General features: G+C 37.5%; 3 protein-coding genes across 4 annotated transcripts in view; 1 reads left to right on the forward strand and 2 right to left on the reverse strand.

Annotated features, from left to right (window-relative positions):
* The window catches only part of pfkfb1 (6-phosphofructo-2-kinase/fructose-2,6-biphosphatase 1), an 88,770-nt gene that overhangs the window by 13,352 nt on the left and 53,042 nt on the right, over window positions 1–22,376 (reverse strand). The window contains exon 1 of one of the 2 annotated variants that reach the window (XM_081609270.1): window positions 289–411. The exons of the other annotated variant lie outside the window; for it this stretch is intronic. Within the exon in view, the coding sequence (XP_081465396.1) occupies window positions 289–340 (52 nt within the window). The 5' untranslated portion in view covers window positions 341–411. Of the gene's footprint in view, window positions 1–288; window positions 412–22,376 lie in introns of those variants that run through there. 2 annotated transcript variants of the gene reach the window in all.
* Window positions 4,708–9,752, forward strand: LOC145552291 (UDP-glucuronosyltransferase 2B17-like). Its single transcript, XM_081609269.1, has 2 exons — window positions 4,708–4,920; window positions 6,980–9,752. The coding sequence occupies exon 2, from the start codon at window positions 6,982–6,984 to the stop codon at window positions 8,569–8,571; it is 1,590 nt and encodes a 529-aa protein (XP_081465395.1). The 5' UTR covers window positions 4,708–4,920; window positions 6,980–6,981; the 3' UTR covers window positions 8,572–9,752.
* LOC145552293 (P2Y purinoceptor 1-like) lies at window positions 11,972–13,418 on the reverse strand. The gene has a single exon (XM_081609273.1). The coding sequence runs from the start codon at window positions 13,078–13,080 to the stop codon at window positions 12,094–12,096; it is 987 nt and encodes a 328-aa protein (XP_081465399.1). The 5' UTR covers window positions 13,081–13,418; the 3' UTR covers window positions 11,972–12,093.

Raw genomic sequence — 22,376 nt, forward strand, 5'->3', positions numbered from 1 at the left:
TTAAAGCGCATTAGGGTGTTTATTACAAGTCATCAAGGTAGCTACAGAGAAAATAGTGAAATTTTGATTAAACTCATTTAACTATGATGGACATCTGTTAACTTTTTCCCTTAGTCATGCTTCTTTGAAGTCTCGACAGCAAAACAGGGTAGTAGTTCAACTTGATGTACGAAGCATGAGGGCACAGATGTTTTTCAAACTCTGCTGAACCCAGTCAGCCTGAACACACCCAGGTGTTACACATTAATAGATAACTGTGGAATGGCATGCTCCTCAGAAAGGGCTCACCTGCACTGTCACACCTGCGGCGCCTTACATATTCCAGTTGGGAAGGCTCCATTCTTTCTAATACTTACAGTGAAGCAACCAGTGCACAAACAGGATCATGTGGCAGCACAGATCTTTTTAAAGACACGGACCCCTCCTGCCAATGCATTCTCAAGCCAAGCCCCCTGCTCTCTAAGCCATCACTTTCCACGGCCTGCGGGACATATGATAGCAGCACGTGGGCTTGTCCTTTAATGTTTGCCACGGCCAAAGTTCACAATGTACACGTATTGCTGGGAGAAGCAGTACTCAGAGGGAACTCTGTAGAAAAGGCAAAGGGCAATGAGAAGTTGACTGTTACCTCACATTAAAACAATAAGACTGTCTGCATTTCCACTGCAAAAGAAGCCTGCATGGGTGTTCCTTTTGACAATTTGGCAAGTGCCTTGCAAAGGTCTTCCCATCCCTTAACCTTAACATTTTGTCACACAGCAATCACCAACTTTAATGCATTTTTTTAGGGTCCCTGTGCTTTCAAATCCAAAGAGTTACTCATGCTCCGTCTCTCCTAAACAACTTAAGGGCCTGAAAATAATCCTTGTTGGGTTTTTCATTGTAGAAATTACATATAGACATTTATTGTCCCTAAAATAATTTAGGGGCAATGCAGTTCATGCAATAAAAACACATAACTTAAAAGTCCCTGGGGAGTTACATAACCTCCTGAGGTAAAGTTATTGCTAACTTTCTGTGTTACCAATAAAATGTGAAAAGACTTTTTGTGCATTTGTATTTACAGTGAACTCCCACCCATTGGTGCTTTCCATTTTTGCAGATTCACCCGTTTGTGGATTTGTCTTTGAAACGAGACTCCAAGTATTAACCCGTCAATTAGCTGATTTATTTAATTAATTTATTTTTTTTCGAAGAGAACAGCTAGAATATTTTAAAGAAACTGCAGCTTGGTAAACTGAAATATCAAGGTGCAGTGCTATTTGACACAATTGACTGGTATTTGCAAAACAACCAAAACAATCCAGAAGTGCCATTTATTTTCTCTGGCTCTGATTGGCTGAATCTTCAAGAGCGGAAATAAGTGAGACTGTGGATATTAGCTTCAGTGGAAACACTAAGACGGTTTCCACTGTGTGTGTGAGCAGATATTAAGATGCATTTGTTGGTTTAATTATTAAAAGTGACTGCATTTTTGTACTTCCATTTGGGCTTCTAATACTTCTAAAAACAGCTCAAGCACTTTAAAAAAAAAAGACATTTTTTTGGTAATAACTTAATGGTTTTTGGTGTCTAAAAAATGAGCCGTTTCAAAAACCTTCCTATTGTTAGTCGCATTCGACGGGCACTGCGCTGTTATCTAGCTACCCCAGCAAAGCTCCAGCACATTTGGTCAGCTGGTTTACCGCTGTTTGCACTGTAGAATGGGTGCTGGAAAAGACAAATGTTTTGTTGTTGACTTACCATTCCGAAACCACTGCTGCATTCTTGTTGGTTGTGCAGGAGGCTCCACTTCTGCTTTTCAAAGATGTAATTGCACAGCTGTTTCATGTGCGAGTGTAAATACTGAGTTGGGGGAGTATACCAGAATACTGGTGATCCACCATATTGGGATACAATTATCTTGCATAATTTTCCTTTCAATTATTCACTTATCTGTTGCATAAAATATCATAAAATATATTAGTTGGGGATTGTGACATGACAAAGTGCTAAAATCTTCAGAAATATGTCCATTTGTCAACGCTCTTCCACAAATGTAGATATCTGTATTCTAATTTGAGGAGATAACCATCACGCAATACGGAATGATGAAATACATCATACTGTACTTTTTAATCTTTCGCTTGCATCAGCAAACATAGCAGGTTGTAAAACAATTGTAGTTAATACAGAATCTAAACTATGAATGATTAAGCCCGATAGTTAAAGTATGATACCTCTCTTAACATCTAAAATTGAACTGTGTGGTTTCCAGTCAATAATGGAAACCATAAATAATAGGAAATTTTAACTTTAGGTTCTATTTTCTTATGCAATAGTAAAAAGTAAGTGGTGTAAAGGAATGTAAGTGCCATCTTGAAGATAAGAAAGTAGAGTTTCTGTTTTCTAGGGAAAGCTATAATTTGATGCAGCTTCCCAGAAGCAGGCAGAGTTGTGGGGAGATTGCTTGTTACATGTTAAAACAAGCTTTCAAAAGATTCAAATAAAAATGGATTACATTTTCATATCTTATTTAACAGAACATTCCAAAACAAAGCCAGCAGCCCTGAGCAGTTTCTGGTGCTGAGCCATCAGCAGATACAATAAATCTATAAAGTCACAGCGTCGGCCTTCCTGGATTGGGGATATTTGTCTAGCACACCTGTCAGATGTTTCCAGATCTGGACCCGGGGACTTTGGAGGCCAAAGTTACATGTAAAATGTACAACTGCTTAATCGGTTTTGCAGCATGGTAATATCGTTGAGGCTTTTATTTTAAGTCACATGATTTCAAAGATTCATGAGAACAAGCTGACGTTTACCACAGAGTCTTAGGGTGACACTAAGAAAAAAATAAAAAATAGAATTCCAAGAATAAGTCAAAATAAAAATAAAAAAGTCATAATATTATAAAAATAATAATATTATGACTTTGCTAAAATCCCCCCAACCCTACTTTGGGTTGGGGGGATGTCCTGCCCCAGTGGAGGAGTTTAAGTATCCCCAGATCTTGTTCACAAATGAAGGAAAAATGGAAAGGGAGATCAACAGACAGATTGGCTCTTGTCTGCAGTGAAGCGGACGCTGTACCGGTCCGTCGTGGTGAAAAGAGAGCTGAGCCAAAAAGCGAAGCTCTCGATTTACCGATCCATCTACGTTCCTACCCTCATCGATGGTCATGAGCTTTGGGTCATGACTGAAAGAACAAGGTCGCGGATACAAGCGGCCAAACTGAGTTTTCTTCGCAGGGCGGCTGGGCTCTCCCTTAGAGATAGGGTGAGAAGCTCGGTCATCCTGGAGGGACTCAGAGTAGAGCCGCTGCTCCTTCACGTCGAGAGGAGCCAGTTGAGGCTCGGGCACCTGGTCAGGATGCCTCCTGGACGCCTCCCTGGTGAGGTGTTCCGGGCCCGTCCCACCGGGAGGAGGCCTCGGGGAAGACCCAGGACACGCTGGAGGGACTATATTTCTCGGCAACTTGCCCTGTTTGCAGTTCATGCAAAGCAAACAGCAACCTCTGCAACTGCCCACAAGACTTGGAAAAGCTTGAGGAAATGTTGTGGTCCATTTTGTCTGCGCCGTTAGCCCCGTTAGGAGATTTCAGATTCCCATAGTGCATGTGTGGGTTCTAACCGGCTATTGATTCCTCCAACAGTCCAAAAATCTGTATGGGTTTTGGTTGAGGTTGCATTTATCTCAGAGGTCAGGACTTCTTGTTCCCATTAAGCACACAAGTAGTTACAAAATGCAGCTGGTGCCAGCAACAACTGGAGGCTTTAGATTTTTGGGGTCAATTACTTTTTAAATGCCTATTTTCTTTGATAAATTATATAATCTTTTTCAAAGGATTTTATCTCAGGCTGTCTTGATCTGATATTGGAATTATTTTAATGATCTGAAATATTTAAGTGTGAGAGAAAAGCAAAACTGTAAAGTAATTCATATGCAAACAGACAGAAATGCAAATTAATCATGAACCTGTGACTTCATGGTAAATAGAAAAATGAAACTGGATTTTCCATTTTATAAATATTTTGTTTTTGCTTATTAACCAGTAATGTTTACTCATTTTATAACTGGTAATTCCATGATGTTTTTATGATGTTTGTGTTTTTATAATGTAAAGCACTCTGAACTGCCTTGTTGCTGGAATGTGCTATACAATATATAGTGAATATGATTATTCACAGAACAGTTTCAACTTTAAGACTTGAGACCATTAGTTTTGCTTTAGGTCAATGAAGAAACACTCATGTTTGTTTTAAAAGACGCCAACCAGTCTTGACTGAGAAGTTGTCAGTCCGACAGTCATATTCAATTAATTAGAATGAGGTTAATTTTTATATTAAAAGTAAATTTTGTAAATTGAAGGTAGTAAACTTTTCAATACAGCTACATTTCTCTATGGAAACATTTTCTAAGGTCTGACTTAATCAAATTATGAATAAGTTTTCATTAATTGAAAGTGGAAAAATCCTCATAATTAACAATAAAGGCTGTCAAACATCCATGTTTGTAACTAATCTGCATAATGCTTTGACTTAGTGATAAAGTTCCTGAATTAAATACTTTTCAATAATACTCTGATTTATTGAACAGGTTTGTACATTAAGCTTTATTCTTAGACAAAAATACTTTCTTTTGACCCTGTAATTATTGGATTTATTGATGCAATTGAGCATGACTGCACAAAAATGGCAAAGCAAACATTAAGAGGGAACAGTTTTATATTTGCAGTGTTTACAGAGGGTTTGGTGGGGGCTAGTTAAAATATGCTTACATGCAGAGCCAGCCTACTGGGCAGGTTTATGTAGGAACATGAAGTTATATATTCACCTGCATTTCACCCAGCAGTTGACCATGACTGTTGCATGACAAGGGCAGGCATTTCATTGTAGTTTGGATTAGAATTGAAAGAAACAGAAACAACCAAGGCTGAAGGTGAGAATCAGTTTTATCAACCTATCAGATTTCATCTCACTGCAGGTAATATTGCATTTCATCATTTCAAAGATAAATGCTGCAGCATTTACTAAGACACTGATTCATTTTTTTTTTTACTGGTATGCTGTACTTTCCCCTCACGCTTGTGCTCATTTCAGTTCTGAAGGAATGGAGGCCGCTTCCTACACCTTTGATGCCTTGTTGTTTCCCTTTAAAACCAATCACCCATGTGGTTATGTATGTTCTGAATTATCAAACTTGAAAGCAATCAAACTTTCCAACTTGAGGACATGTATAGCTGCACGTTTTGGTTTTATCTGCATCTATATTTGGGTCTGTGCATCTTTTTTTTCTCGTTTCTGTCTGGCTTGTCTGCCTCCAGAACATTTTGTGCTGCACATATAGCTTGTGCATGTGGTTGTGGCAAACGTGCATACACACTCACACAAAAACCAAAGTGCATTGAAACATAAACAAGGCCATCATCAGGTTGTTGGTTAGAGGATGTGTAAAGAGTTGCAACCAAGCAGAAAATAGTTGTAACGGAGACAAAACAAGAAAAGCTCCAAAGTACACAATTTTCAAAAAACATGTAATGTTTATTGCAGGTTTGTTGTTTCGTTTTCCTTCTAATCATGTAAATTGCCTTGTTGCTGAAAATATGTGAGATAAAGTTGCCTTGCCTTAAAGTAACAAAGTAGCTGGAGACTATCAAACCACTACCACCACTTTAACTTTTAATCTTTTTTGCCTGGAATGCTGTTAGATTTATGCCACTTATAATTGGACTTTAACCTTCACAACCGATTCCACTTTCTTCTCAATTTGTCCTCAATATTGTCAAGATGTTTTCTAGGAAAGGTGGGATTGATTTTTGAATAACTAATGAATACACTTCAAGGGGTTTGGATTAGAATATATTTTCAAGTGCAAAAGATTGAGTATAAAACTAATATTGTAAATATCTAGAGAGATTTGCTTGATTCAATGACTCCAGTTCAATGACTCCAATGGATTCTATACAAGTTCAAATGTTCGCAAAGTGGCATGAATATTGGAAACAATTAACATACTTCTCTTAATCAAAAGCAACACAATCCAAATTTTGGTTAGTGAAATGCTCTTTATTCAACTGCTTGCTACATGTTGAGTTATAGCCCTTGAGAAAGAAGTGGTTGTTTGATGCCTTCTGCAGGAAATGTGCACGGCTGTAGTGTGAACTGACACAATGTGTGTGGTTTTCAACAGGGATGGATCTTTGCAGGCCATTTTGGCCAAGCAGGTTTATCTACTCTGGTTTACCCAAACAGAACTGTCTCGTTTTGTAGCTTTGCAGCTGTTCAGATAGCTGGATTGAAATTTGTCTGCATTATTTAACTGACTATGTATTTGTGTATAAAGACTGTTATGTTGCTAAGATCCTTGAGATGGTGCTGTGAGTGGGCACTTTATAAATAGACATATTTTTATATAATTTGCCTTTCTTTCAGACATGTTGGGCCATATGATCTAAAACTGAGTACATAAAGAATAAACATAACTCTTCAAGATGAAAAAGAAAAAAAAACATTAGAACATGAAAACCTGGTTCAATGGATTTAAATTTATGGCATTTTCTGGTAATCAGACGTACAATAATGTAAATTTACATATACATGGAGTTTATAAGATGAAATGTTTAGGTATCATTCTGGACAACAAACTTATTTGGAGGCCTCATATTTAATATATTAGAAATACAATTTCAAAAAAATATTGGAATATTGTTTAAAATAGAATATTTAGGCTTGTTAACATTTCAACATGCTAAAGAGAGAAGTAAAGTAAATATAAAGGTGTTTCAGTTATTGGGGTGAAATTGGAATGAATTGAATGATGATCTCAAATTATGAGCTTTTTTGGTGAAGATATGTATGTATAAGTATTGTGTAAAGATATGTATGCAATGTGAGTATTTTTTGATTATCAGTTTATAAAAAAGCATTTTATTTTATTTTGTTGTAAATTTACCAAAATAAAGTTAATCTGAATCTGACATTCTGTGTCTGTTTTTCAGAAATGAGTCCAGTTCTGGTGATCCTACTGTTGTCTGCATCGCTGCTGTCTACTGGTGACAGTGGAAAAGTGTTGGTTTTCCCAGTGGATGGGAGTCACTGGCTGAACATGAAAATCCTTCTGGAGGCGTTACATTCTCGGGGGCATGAAATAACGGTATTCCGCTCCTCAACCAGCTGGTACATTTCAGAATATTCCCCCCTTTACACGTCCATTACGATTGCCCAGGAGCAGCCCCAAAACATAGAGAGCCAAGAAGTCATGACTTTCTTCCTGCAGAGATCTATGGAAATCCATCAAAATAAAGGAACATTATGGGCTTTCTTTCAGTTTTACAGGAATCTGTTCAATTTCTTTGGAGAAAACCAGAAGGGTGTAGCAAAGATGGTCATCGGCATCTTCGAGAATGAGACTCTGCTAAGGCAGCTAAATGAAACTGGATATGATCTTTTTCTGACGGACCCTGCGTTCCCAGGAGGAGTGCTGCTAGCACACTATCTGAAGCTTCCCTTGGTGTTGAATGTACGCTGGATTCCCGGTGGAGAGGGTCACTTTGCTATCGCTCCTTCTCCACTGTCCTACATTCCTGCTGTGTTCTCCCATTTCTCTGACAAAATGCACTTTTTCCAAAGACTCCATAATATTATATTTCACGGCATGTTGGTCTACATGTACTACTATGTCTCAAATCCACCATTCCAGGTTGTATGTGATAAATATTTTGGAGATGACGTGAATACCTTGTCTCTAATACAAGCTGCAGATATCTGGCTAATGCGGGTTGATTTTACCTTTGAGTTCCCTCGCCCCACTATGCCCAACGTCATCTACATTGGGGGCTTCCAAGGTAAACCATCCAAGCCTTTGTCATCGGATTTAGAGGAGTTTGTGCAGAGTTCTGGTGAACATGGTGTAATTGTGATGACTCTTGGCACTCTGCTGAGCGACCCTGGCCCTGAAATGTCAGAAACCTTTGCATCAGCGTTTGCCAGCCTCCCTCAGAAAGTTTTGTGGAGACATGTTGGTAAACAACCAGCTGCTTTAGGGAACAACACTATGCTGGTTAAATGGTTGCCTCAAAACGACATCCTTGGCCATCCTAAAACTAAGGTTTTCATCACACATGGAGGCACCAATGGCATCTACGAGGCCATCTACCACGGCGTACCAGTTCTAGGCATTCCACTCCTCTTTGACCAGTACGACAACATCGTCCGTCTGAAGGCAAGAGGTGTGGCTGAGATAGTCGACGTGACAAAAATGACTGTTGACTCTCTGAAAAGTGCTCTGAAGTCCATTTTAGATCCAGAAAAGCCCTACAAGCAGAACATGGTCAAACTATCACAGCTTCATCATGACAAACCAATGAAACCCGTTGACAGTGCTGTGTTCTGGATCGAGTATGTCATGAGGCATCGGGGTGCGCCACACTTGCGCTCTGAGTCTTATAAGCTGCCATGGTATGCCTACCACTGCCTAGATGTGATGGCATTCTGTTTAGCAGTTATGTTACTTATCATTTTGTTGATCTGGGTTTCCTGTACAGCCTGCTTTAACAGTTTGATAAGAAACAGGAAGTCTAAGCTTGAATAGAGGTAGTGATGATACATTTTGTTGTTGTAAGTCAGCAAGAGCAGCTGTTTTACAGTTTTCTGGATTTACAGGGTATTACCATTTACATTTTCTTGAGAATACTATCAAGAACCACACAATATGTCCTCTAAACAATAATATGATGAAAAAAGTTTTAAACTCAATAAACACCACGCTATATACCTGATGAGACCATTTTTGATACTGCAGTAAAAAACATTTTGGAACTACTATTACTACTATTTACAACTGATCAGAAGATTAGTAGTTTTGACGTTAAATTTTTGGGCACCAAAGCAACTCTTTTGGTGAGATGGAAACAATGAATCAGATACATAATCCATTACCCAGGGTCTTTGTCTGCTATTAAACAAAAGCAGAAAAATATTAGCAAAGATAGCACTAACACAGGGGTGCCCAAAGTCGGTCCTCGAGGGCGGGCATCCTGCAAGTTTTAATTCTCTCCCTGGTTTAACACACCTGCATCAAATGATGGCTCGTGACGGAGAACATTGACTTGCTGAGGAGATTGTTACTACCACTAGGGAGTGATGCTCGCATTCTCACTAAAACCAGGAAGATAGAGCACATAACACCAGTTTTAAAGTCCCTACACTGGCTCCCTGTAGGTCAGAGAATAGACTTTAAAATACTGATGTTAGTTTATAAATCACTTAACGGTTTAGCACCACAATACATTAAAGATCTGTTATTGTTGTACCAACCGTCTAGACCCCTCAGATCTGCTGGTTCTGGTCTGCTCTGCATCCCCAGAACCAGAACCAAATGAGGAGAAGCAGCATTCAGTTTCTATGCACCACAGATTTGGAACAAACTTCCAGAAAACTGTAAAACAGCTGAAACACTGAGTGCCTTTAAATCTCAACTTAAAACCCACCTGGTTAGAGTTGCTTATGGCTAAATTAGGGTTAGAGTGCGGGTTTTCATGTCTTTAATGTTTTTAATTTCTTTTTATTTCTTTTCTACATTTTAATGATGTAAAGCCCCCCGGAAAACGTCCCAGTTAAACGACGTTTAACTAAAGTCCTAAAAGGGGTGCGGGTTTTAATGTTTTTATCTTTTTTTTAAATCTCTTTCTCACTGTTTATTCAATGTCACGTGCTGTTTTTATTTTAATTACGTAAAGCCCTTTGAAATGCCTTGCTGCTGAAATGTGCTACACAAATAAAATTTGTTTGATTGATTGATTGATACTGCATATCACATTTTTATTCAGCAATTTATAAGATCCTTTTCTTTTTGTTTTTGTGTTATCATTATTATTACTTTATAGAGAAACACAAAAAACTGAAAAAGGGATCGTCCAGTTTTATTGCTGTTTAATGTGTCTGTCAATATGGTGACACTTGGAAATCTTAAAACCGTGGTGGTCGTTGTTATGAAAGGTTTAAGAACCACTGCTCTGTTTGGATGACTTATTTACAAAGATCTCAAACTGTAAATAGCGATAGTGATTGAGTAGAGCTGCCAAAACAATCATAGACTGCACTAGTTGTTGCTCATTTGCAAAATAAATTTCTATGGATCCTTTGACTCTTAAAAGAGAGAGCAAAGGATTGGAAAAATAGTATGCAACAAAACCTCCAAATTCACTTAGTTTCAATATCAGTAATGAGTAACATCTAATTAGTGTAAGATGTGAATTCCCAAAGTATAAAATGAAATAAGTTCACATGGGAATCTTTAATATGTCTCGGAAAAAGCTGCTAAAGAGTTTTCTGTAGTGCTGCCACATGGCTAAACTAAGAAATCTGTATATATTTCAATATTTATGTATATTGTTTGAGTTATTTTGGTTAGAAAGGGAGTTTTTCAGTCTCAACTCAATGTGTGAACAGAATGAATACTTTCAAAGGTTTGTGAGTCCTACCTATATCAATTGCTGCTTGTGCAGAAAACAGGTTCATAATCAATCAGAGGTACATCAGTAAAGCAGAAGTTGGTAACAGGAAAAAAACGTGTTTTTGCATTATCAGATGGAAAAAGCTACTGCGTCTTGACTTCACACCAAGCATTGTTTAAAAAAGTGTCTTCCTGTTTTAGAAACACTTATAGTACCCTAGAAGAAAAAAAAAAAACAAATTCTAATTCTGCACTACTAGAATTTCCAGTCAGTGTGTGCATGACTAGTTTATCTGTTGGAAGAAGAGGTGAAGGCAGAGTTTTAGCTCACATTCAGGATGTGACAGAGTGACACTGACAGCGGTTCATGAATGTTGGTCCTGTTTCCTTAAATTGTTAGTCACACCTGGTTTGCCATCTAAAGAAAAATAACTTTGCTTCTAATGAACTGGGAAAAAGGTTCTGGTACCTGCAACATTTCTAGAGAAATGCTGCTTCATGCAACTGAAACGGTGACGTTTGTTTTTTTGTGTTTTAGTTTCAGACCTGCCCAGCTACCACTGCTGGATTCCAGTGATTATTTTCTCCTGTTGGTTTATTATCTCTGGTGGACGGGCAACCTGCCCAGTCAACCAATCAGCACCAATGATTGGTTGATGCTGCTCCTGGTCTGGCTGCTTTGAAAATGCCAGCTAATCCTGTATAAAGTAATAAGGTGCTATTGCTATTCCTCCATTTATTCATGTTGATATCTCATGAATAAATTGGAGTATGTTTTGGTTCATCATCACTTCAGTCATTACATTAAACAATCCTAAGACTATCTGTAAATATAAAGATATTAAGGGCTTGGTATAATTTATTTTTGTCATGAGGGTGAAAAATTATGCATATATTCAATGCTTTAAATGATTCAGGGCAGTGCATGTTGTAGATGTAGAGCGGCCATCCTGTGTACAAAAGCTATTAGTTCTCAAAGCAGCAGTCAAGGGTTTGATCTCTCTGTGACCTTAACCAAATGTCTTCGCCCTTTTCTTTTTAACCATTTCCTATTTGACCTGCTCAAAAGTTCAAACAGCCCAGAAAAACATCTAAAAAGAGAATGCTAATCAATGTTTGCCATTAACCCCCAACACACACATATGCAGATTAATGAAAAGGTTTAGATGATAAATTGGAAACCTACAATCCATAAAATGGATTTTATAAGAATTGCAGTTCTGCTGTGAATAATCAAGAACTTTGATAAAAGATGAATCACATAAAACATAAAATAATTGAGATGTTCATGTTTGTGAGGGGTGTTTGTAAATATCGAAACTGTATGTGTGACAAATATATTTGCTGATCAGTAAACCACTTAATTTTATAAAATATATTCCCTCTAGTTCAGATTTTAACTCACCAATATAAGCATAAGTCAGAAGAGGACTAATTGAATGAATTGGAGTTCATACATTGAACAAGGTTTTGTTATTCTAAAATAATAGGATTCTCATTATTCTAATGCTATTCTAGTAGAACATCAAAACCGATCTGACTTCATTTTAAATTTATTACATTCATTTGCATCTGACATCAGAAAAAAGAAAACAAAACATAAAAAACATTACAAAAATATACAAAAGTATCAATTATATTGAATGAAAAAGAAAAATGTCACACTTCATCTGGTTCACTCTGTGGTACCGGCGCAGAGCAGGAATTTGACTTAAACAATCGACTGAACATCTGTTGACTTCCCTGCATCTGCTGCCTGAGGTGAGCACCCATGTCTTCATAAACATGGAGGTAAACCAGCGGGTTGAGAGCGCTGTTCAGGCTCACAAGACCACGACTTGCCTGACGAGCAATGAAGACTCCTGAATCCCATTTGGGGCATATCTTCTGATATATCAGGACTCTGGAATACATGCTGAGGTTCTTGAAGACATGGTAGGGTGCATAACAAAACAAGAAGAGAAGAATCAAAAGGACCAATAGCTTGAAGCTTCGTCGTTTCAGTTCCTGGTCAATCGTTTTTGAGCGGCAGACAACCAGAGTCACATGTCCGTAGCTCCAAATGGTGATAAGGAATGGAATGCAAAATCCAAATGACGTCCATATGATCGAGTAAATCAGGTAACTCTCCATATGTTCATTTGAGGTACTGTCAAAACATTTTGTTTTCCCAAATGTTTTTGGGTAGAACATGTCTGGAAGACTTTGAGTCCCCACCAGAATCCAAACAACGACTGAGATGATCACAGAGTGAGTCGTAGTTAATCTCCCCATTGCTCTCATAGGATGGACGATGGACAGGTACCGGTACACACTTATACAGGTGAGGAATCCAATGCTGCAGTACAGATTCAGGTTGAAGCAAAATCTTGTTACCAAGCAGAATCCTTCTCCAAAGATCCATGTATTTCTTTTAAGGTGGTACACGATCAGAAAGGGGAGAGTGAGCAGATATAAAATATCTGCCAGTCCAAGGTTTAGGACAAAAATGTTGATATTCCCTAGTTTCTTCCAGTTGTGCCGCAAAGAGTTCAATCCCCATCCATTAGCAATCAGTCCAACAATAAACACCAAGATGTGAAGAGTTGGCAGAATTGTATGTTCAAATAATTTCTTATCTGGTTGAGGACAACTGGTTTTATTCATTTTGTCTTTCAGAAACAAATAATCTCAGCCCTTCTCCTCTGAGGCTCTGCCCATAGATGAAAATAAACTGAAAGAAAAAACGCCCTAAATAACTTCCTTTTTGAAGCCCCGCCTAGTTGTAGCCGGATTTAGCTGCACATGTAAAAGAAAAAGAAAAACTGCAACACCCTGTCCAAACCTGTCTAGAGTTTTATCACACTAAGTTGTGGGGCAGATTTTAGAATTAAGAAATGCTAATGATTCAATATAATAAAAATAAGTGATGATAAAAATAAGTAAATAATTTCTTAATATTGATAAAATACGAGTTCTACTTGAAGATTAACATATAACATGGGATACATGTCTTCTTATAAGTGAAATAATATGCCAATGCAAGAAGTACTTTCACGTCAACTAAGCAATTATTGACTAATTGCATACTAGTGTCAAGAGGGCCTTACTATGAATGTTGGCTCTGGTCCATCGGTTTCAAGTACATTAAAGGTTGTTCCTGAGTTTCACTGAGTTCAATTAACTTCCCAATTGTTCTGAGTATTTTACACCATTATGTCCCCCGTTGGTCCTGTTTGACATAATAAATAAATAAATAAATAAATAAATAAATAAATAAATAAATAAGGTCTGGGAATGAAGTGACAAGGCAGTTGGAAACAATGCGGTTTTGAGTTAGAAATGAAGTTATTTAAAAACAAAAATGATACAGTAACTTTATAAAAATTAGGGCAAAAATAAGCTCTCAAAAGTTCCAAAAATTTTAAGCGTAAAGTTTAGAAACTGTCTTGTTTCTGTAATTCTTCGGGAGAGATGACTTTCCATTTATGTGGTTTGTTTATGAAAATTGCAGCTTGGGGCCTTGTCATGGGGGTTGCCATGTAAAACTGAGCAATACTTTGTTTTTAAACCAAATTAAAACCAGTTTAAACCTCAAATTCATGAAATTTGTTTTTGACCTTTCTTCAAGTTGGATTGAGTCTTTGGTGCCATCTGGTGGCGGTGAAAATTATTACACTCATCTGGTGTTTACATGAACATTTGTGTATTTTTAAGCAGTTATTAATTTAACAAAGTGTCCTCAGACATATAATTATGTATATTTATATGCATTCACATGTGTTTGCCCAAGAAAACCAGATTCTGTCATGAATGCAATGCGGTTTTTACATTGGGTAAAATGGAGAAGTAGAGAGAAGGATTCTACCACCTACTGAAAACATGATGTTGGTTATGTTTGAGTTGTTGGATCAACAACTCAATCAGTTGTTGGACTAGACTGATGAAGGTCAACAGTAACCAAAAACAAACTTTCTACTCATGCAAACGGATTTTTTGGTAAAAATCATGACTATCCATTAAAGTATTCCATCAAAAATAAAGACTATTAGGAACAATTAGTTATGCTTTTAAAAATGCTTTTGGTAACAAAGCTGAAAAAAATGCAACCATCTTTGACTTAAAAGCTTACCAACGGGACGATATCCAGAAGAAAAGGCGTTGACATCTCTTCAGACCTGTACTGTTCCACGGACTTCGACTCATCCACTGCCGTCAGGTGAACCCTCTCAGGGGATTTCGTCTTCCCCTTCGCCATGGGCTGGATCTAACACTCTCCCCCAGGCTCCTTTGTCACCGCTGCCCGCCAGGCCCTCACCAGGGGTTTCCTCCAGACCTTCTGGTGGGAGACCGTCACCATTTCGGAATGGTTCCGGACATCCTCAGGTTTTTTCCTCGTAAGTCAGTGGGTGGTGTACATGATTGAACTTTTTGTGTTCGACTCTAGACCTCCGTCCAGCGCCCCTCCCCCTTGCCCTTTTTGGGCGTCTGGTAGCCACTGTTGAGGACGGGGTACTGTTGTGATCTGCTCCTCTACAGCCAGTTTCTCCTTGTTTACCCCTTTTTTCTGTGTGACTTTCCTTGATCGCCATCAGCTGTTTTCCATTTGTTGATTATCTCCCACCTGTATTTAAGTTTTCTGAGTGTCCCTTATCAGGGTGGATTCTTTGTTGTAGCATTGAGACCCTAGGTGAAGCCGAGCACATTTTGATGCTGTTTACTACCTGTTTTCGCATAGTAAAACTACTTTACCTGCCCACGCTGGTGTTCTTCCCTGCCTGCGAACTGGTTAATAACATAATTGTACAGTTGATATTAATTCAAAGTGCTCTACAAAAGAAATGGATGTATGTCTTCCGTGTGGCAGTTAATCCCACCTTCACAATCACCATTGGGGAGTTGCAGAACTGAGGCACAGACGATGATAGGAAAACATACACCGAAAAACACAGATAGGATGTAATTCTGGACTGGGTCAGTGGATAAATATTCAGGAAATCAACATCCATTAGGTGCAATCCAGCTCGGTAGGGCTCAGTGTTGTTGGAGGTTTGTGTCAGTTGAAAACTTCAGTAAAAGAACAAGAGTTACACAAGAAAACTCACATTTCTGCAAAGCAAATCTGGATTTCAGTGAAAACTCTTAATATCAGACATCAAACGCTTTGCTTCAGACTCAGAATTGACAATAAGGAAAATAAAACCTCAGACAGCAATAAATCATGTCTAATTATTCCTAATCTTTTATACTGTAAGCTGGTGTGAGAAAGAGAGCAACATGTCGTAAAAGTTGCGCAAGTAACAAGACGGAACTGCTCATGAATTTAGATGAGCACATTTGGCTTTGTTTATATAAAGATTTTCTTCAACCACCACTAGAGGGCAGGTTACACTTTTATTTTAAAATAAGAAATGGCCTTGACAAGTTTTATATATATAAACGTGTGTGTGTGCGTGTGTGTGTGTGTGTGTGTGTGTGTGTGTGTGTGTGTGTGTGTGTGTGTGTGTGTGTGTGTGTGTGTGAGATCGTAGAAAAGGCAAAGGGCAATGAGAAGTTGACTGTTGTCTCACATTAAAAGATTCAGCATGGATTTCCACTGAAAGAGAAGCCTACACAGTCTTTAGAGGTGTTCGTTTTGACAATTTGGCAAGTGGCTTGCAAAAGTCTTCCCATCCGTTGACCTTAACATTTTATGACATGGTAACCACCAACTTCAATGTATTTGTTTTAGGATTTATGTGTTAGACCACCAGTCCCTGTGCTTTAAAATCCAGAGTTATTCATACTCTGTCTCACCTAAACAAATTAAGGGCCAGAAAATGATCCTTGTAGGGCTTTTCATTGTAGAAATTCCATGCAGACATTTGTACTGCGTCTAAAATAAATAAAAAAATGAATAACTTGTAACTCCATGGGGAAGTATATAGCCTCCTGTGGTAAAGTTACTGCTAACTTTCTGCAATAAATGTGAAAAGACTTTGTGCATTTATATTTACAGTGGACTCATACCTATTGACTCTTTCCATATTTGCAGATTCACCTGTTTGTGGATTTTTCTGTGAAGCATGACTCCAATTATTAACCCATCAATTAGCTGATTTTTTTTTTGTAGAACGCAGTTAAAATATTTTTTAAAAACTGCAGCTTGGGAAGCTGAAATATCAAAGTGCAACGTTACATGACACACACAGTACACAATAGTGTTGTGGTTCCCATTCAATACTATTGGCTGACAAGTGCCATTATTTTCTTTGACATCGGCTGTACCCTTAAGAGTGCAAATAAGTTAGACTGGATGTCCACTATGTGTGTTAATGCATATTAAGATGTATTTGTTGTTTGAATTATTAAAGGGGACTGCATTTCTGTACTTTTCAACCTTTCATTTACAACAAACAGAACAGGTTGTGAAACGCGTGTAGTTAATACAGAATCAAATCTATGAATGATTGAGCCGACAGTTAAAGTATGATGCTTCTCTTAACATCCTCACTTGTAGTTACATCGACCTGATCTAAAATTTGTGTGGCTCCCATTCAATCAAATAATAGGAAATGTTAACTTTAGGTTCTTTTTTCTTATGTAATAGTTCATCACTAGGTGATGGGAAGGAATGTAAATGTCATCTTCAAGACAAGAAAATAGGATGTCTGTTTTCCAGGAAAAGCCTTACTTTGATGTAGCTTCCCAGAAACAGGCAGAGCTGTGGGGAAGATTGCTTGTGACATGTTAAAACAAGTTCTTACAAGTTAATACAAGCAGACTGCGTGGATTTACTGAAAATGCAGCCTACACAGTGTCTAGGGGTGTTTCTATTGACAACCTTGCAAAAGTCTTTCCTCACTTAACACGTTGTCACATGGTAACCACTAACTTCAATGTATGTTTTTAGGGTCCCTGTGCTTTAAAATCCAAAGAGTTATTCATGCTTACCAAATGTGGACAACCAACATCTAGTTTTATCAGAACAAAAATCCAGAGAAGCCAGTACTAATTTATAACTTATGGACTACTTATTCTCATTGAACACAGGGAACCAATATGTGGTTTTATAACTTTACATTTTTGTCTATTTCTTTGGTTAGTTTTGTTTGCATTTCCTTCTAATTCATGTAAAGCACGTTGAACTGCCTTGTTGCTGTTCAACAAGGCAGTTGAACAGCAACATGCAGTGCCAGCCTACTGAGCAGATTTAAGAGAGACTGTTATCTCTCTACAGCAGATCTTTTTAAGTAATCTTAAAAAGATAACTTTTTAATCTTTCGCTTAAACTTTCACTTTTTAATCTTTCTGCAAACGGAGCAGGTTGGGAAATACGTGTAGTTAATACAGAATCTAAACTAGCGGTTCTCAACGTGAGCGGTACCGCCCCCCGGGGGGCGTTCAGAGAACAGCAGGGGCGCTAGCGGAAATTTTTACAAAAGGGGGGCGCTGAGATTCCTCTGGGGGGCGTTTGGTTGAAGGTAAACTTTACACCTTAAATGCACCAGTTTAGACTTTGAGCAACTTGGTAAAACTGTATTGTGTAACATTAAATCATGCTTGGCTGCAACTGTATCGATGGCAGCTCTTCTTCTATTCAGTATTTCCTGCTAGTAGCTTCACTGCATCAGTTCAGCGTTATACCAGCTGATGACGTTGCTGTGATTCACTTTGTCTGATATTTTTGTACAAATGTTTTGGCAGTTCTGTGATCATGTCAAAGCAGGAACTTATATTAAAAAGTGTTTTATTTCCATTTGAAAGCTGCCTGCTTCCATAGAAGGATGACAGAAAATTGCTCTTATAAACATGCAATTACTAAGATCACAATACCCTCACTTTGTATCCCTCTAAAAAATCAACCCATTTAAATAAAGAAATCCCTCCATGGGTGATACCACGATAGAGAGCGTTCATTTTACAGCGTTAACACCGGCACTGTAAGTGGTCCGGCATGAAACGGGTGTAATAGAACAACGGTACCAGAGCACTTTTAAATTTCAATAATCAGAATACCGAAATTGTTTCCGTGTTCTAAAAGGTTTATGTCAGACTGCCTTTTCCCCATCCCAAACACTGTGCACCATAGGGGGTTAAAAAAAACAAAAACAAAAAAAAAACGAAGCGCACATTCCGCAAAACTCTGAAACAGGAGAAGCGGGACATAAAACGGAGCGACGAACTAGATGTGAATTATGGCATAAAAACAGAGAATCCGACGCTGAACAGTGAAAAATCAACACATGATGTGAAACGTGACGATTAGGCGGCGCAGCAGGTGATGAGTGAATATTACTGATGGTCAATAAACGATAAAATAAATCTAGCAACAGGAAAAAAACTAAAGTGGACATAGCAATAAACCAAGAGAGGACAATACTAATCAAAGGAAACTAAATGGAAATGAATGAAGAACAAAATGCAAGAATAAACTAAGAAACTAAAGTAAATACAGAGGAATAAAGTGGTATGGCAAGACCTTTCGAGCAATAATTAATACAGAGGACCGTATGGCAAGAATAAACAGACAATTTCCAGATAAAAGGTAAAATAATATTGTGCTAATAAGTGCTATGGGTTTAAGACCATATGTAGTACTGAGAATAAATATATCTTACAGACCATAACAATAAATAACTTATCATTTATTTATGTTTTTAATTAGATTTGATACATTTATTTCTTCAATATAATTTTTTATGTCAGTGTTAATGTCATGAGGCTGATGACTCCATGACACTTTCAATTTGACTCATTAAGATTTGATTAAGAACCAGATTTGTTCTTTGTAAATCTGGTTCTTAATCATATTTAAGAACCAGATTAAATCTGATTTAATCTGGTTAAATCAGATTAAAACATTAAAACAGCCATGTTTTAATGTTGCAGAGCTCAGTTGTTTGCAAATAGATAAAAGTTTAAACTGGCATGTTGAACATCTTTTATCTGGTCATTTTGTGGAATATTTAACAACTAGAAAATGGCACAGAACAGGAGTATTTTTTCCACTGACTGGCTGCTGTTAGGCCTACCGATTTTAAGTTGAATGTTCATTGCATTTTTCTTAGACACCTGTGAAAATAATTTCTATTCCCATGGCGTTTTTGTTCTCTGGGAAATTATTTCTGATGATAAATACAGAAACGAGCATAAAAATCAAAACATCTACAATAGTGATAATAAAATAATAGTCAGTTGCAAAGTAGCCTACACATTCTTTGGTGGGGCGGTGAGGAACCTGGATAAAGGCTAGGGGGGTGCTGGGCTGAAAAAGGTTGAGAAACACTGATCTAAACTATGATTGAGCCCAATAAATTAAAGTATAATGCTTCTCTTAACATCCTCACCGGAAGTTCCATCGACCTGATCTAAAATCAAACTGTGTGGTTCACATTCAATGAAATAATAGGAAATGTTAACTTTAGGTTCTTTTTTCTTATGTAACAGTTCATCACTAGGTGATGGAAAGGAATGTAAGTCCCATCTTGAAGATAAGGAGGAAGAGTTTCTGTTTTCCAGGGAAAGCCATAATTTGATGTACCTTCCCAGAAGCAGGCAGAGTTGTGGGGAAGATTGCTTGTGACAAGCTTCCAATTAAACGAATCCAATTAAAAATGGATTTTGTTCTCATTGCTTATTTAACAGAAAATTGCACAATCTTCCAGCAGGTCTGAACAGGTTCTGGTGCTGAGCCATCAGCAGATACAATAAATCTATAAAGTTACTGTAAGACCATAAGATTTTATTCTCATATTGTTATGACATTATTCTCGTATTATTTTGACCTTATTCTCATACGGATTTATTTGTGTAGTATTCTTAATTTTAAAATCCTAATTTTAGGATTTTATTCTTGCAATATTGTGATTTTATTTGCATATTAGTTTTTCTTCTCGTAACTTAACCTTATTCTCAAAATTCTCATTTTATTCTTATTACGACTATTTTCTCATTTTATCTCGTATTCTCGTCCAACTTTGTTTTCATAATTTTATTTATTTTATTCATATCGCCTAAATACTCCGGTCTAGAAGTTGAACTGAGTTTCTTATTTTTGCATGTTTGCTGTAGAGTAGAGGTCAGCAATTTGACAACTTGCCCTGTTTGCAGTTCATGCAAAGCAAACAGCAAACTCTGCAACTGCCCACAAGACTTGGAAAAGCTTGAGGAAATGTTGTGGTACATTTTGTCTGTGCTGTTAGCACCATTAGGAGATTTGAGATTCTCATAAGTCGTTTTCGCACTGCAAGGAACGGAACGGAACAGAAAGGGTTCAAAGTAGGGCCGACCGCGTTTGCATTAGAACTTCCGACCCGGTTCCACCCGGCTCCTTGGAACCACAAGAGCTGTGGTTCCAATCGGGCCGGCCAAGCGGGGCTGCTTAGAATCAGCAGCTGATTTTTTTAGAGTCAGCCGTTGGTTGTTCTGCAGTCAGACGTTGATTGGGTCTAGCTGGCTCTCACTAAACTGTTCTTACTGTATTTTGTAAAGTGCTCTTTTTAATATTTTTATTATTATTATTATGTTTAATTTGCGATGAATTCCCCTCAATATTCTGCTGTTACCTGGTCACATGATGAGGTAATTTTTTTCCTCCGTTTTCTCGCTGATGAATGAGTACAGAACGAGCCAGATCGGTCAACGAGGAAAGAGAACGTTTTCCACCGTATCTCTGAGGAAAAGGCTTCGGCCGCTGCATCAAAACCTTTGTTTAGTTTCAAAAATAATGTCAGGTACAGCTTTGATGCCGCCCTCAGTTATATGCAAACACAACAGGGCTGCAGTACGGGTGGAACTGGACCGAAGCGTGACGTTCCTTGCCGTTTCTTGCAGTGCGAAAACGGCTATAGTGCATGTGTGGATTCTAACTGGCCGCTATTGATGCCTCCACCAGGTCAGAGGTCAGGACTTTGTGTTCCTACTAAGCACACAAGTAGTAGTTACACAATACAACTGGTGCTGGCAACAACTGGAGGCTTTAGAATTTTAGGGGCAATTACTTTTTAACGCATGGCCAAATATTGATTTTTCTTAATAAATTAAATAATCTTTTTCAAATGCATTTTTTGTTTTTATTCAGGTTTTCTTGATCTGCTATTAAAGTTACTTTGATGATGTGAAATATTTAAGTGTGACAGAAAAGCAAAAACTGCAATAAGGTAAAGTCATATGCAAACAGAAATGAAAAATCAGGAACCTCTGACTTCATGGTAATGAAATACATCATGCATAGAGAAATTAAGTTGGATTTTTCATATGTTTGGCTTTTGCTTTTTGAACTAATGTTTAACTTGTTTTTTATGTTTTTATAATGTAAAGCATTTTGAACTGCCTTGTTGCTGATATTGAAGTTATTGTGATGACATGAAATCACAATAACTTCAAGTTAAAATACAACACATTTGAACTTGATTATTCACAGAATAGTTTCAACTCTGTCTTTAACACTAGAGACAGGCGGTTTCACTTTAGGTCAGTGAAGAAACACTCAACTTTTTACTTCCTACATTGGATTGTGAAAACACCATGCAACTTAACAGGGATGTACTGTAAAATGCATAATACTGATTTGAATAAAATAAAACTTATGCATTGTTCATGTTATATTAGGATATTCATTCATCAACCTCACCTGTTTGGTTTACTTGAACTCAACTGTAACAACAATTAATGTTTTAAAAGATGTTAACCAGTCTTGACTGTGATGTTTGAGGCTCATTTTTATATTAAAAGTACCTTTTGAAAATTGTAGGTAGTACACTTTTCAATACACCTACATTTCTCTATGGAAACATTTTTTAAGGTCTGACTTAATATTCAAATTATGAATAAGTTTTCATTAATTGTAAGTGGAAAAATCCTCATAATTAATAAGAATAAATGCTGTCAAACATCCATGTTTGTAACTAATCTGGATAATGCTTTGACTTAGTGATAAAGTTCCTGAATTAAATACTTTTCAATAATACTCTGATTTATTG

Source organism: Poecilia reticulata, chromosome 7 (assembly GCF_904066995.2).
Source record: "Poecilia reticulata chromosome 7, P_reticulata-male-v2, whole genome shotgun sequence".
Classification (NCBI taxonomy): Eukaryota; Metazoa; Chordata; class Actinopteri; order Cyprinodontiformes; family Poeciliidae; genus Poecilia; species Poecilia reticulata.

Coding starts and splice junctions, on each gene's coding strand:
- LOC145552291 (XM_081609269.1), top strand. CDS start 6,982: ATGAGTCCAGTTCTGGTGATCCTACTGTTGTCTGCATCGCTGCTGTCT.
- LOC145552293 (XM_081609273.1), bottom strand. CDS start 13,080: ATGAATAAAACCAGTTGTCCTCAACCAGATAAGAAATTATTTGAACAT.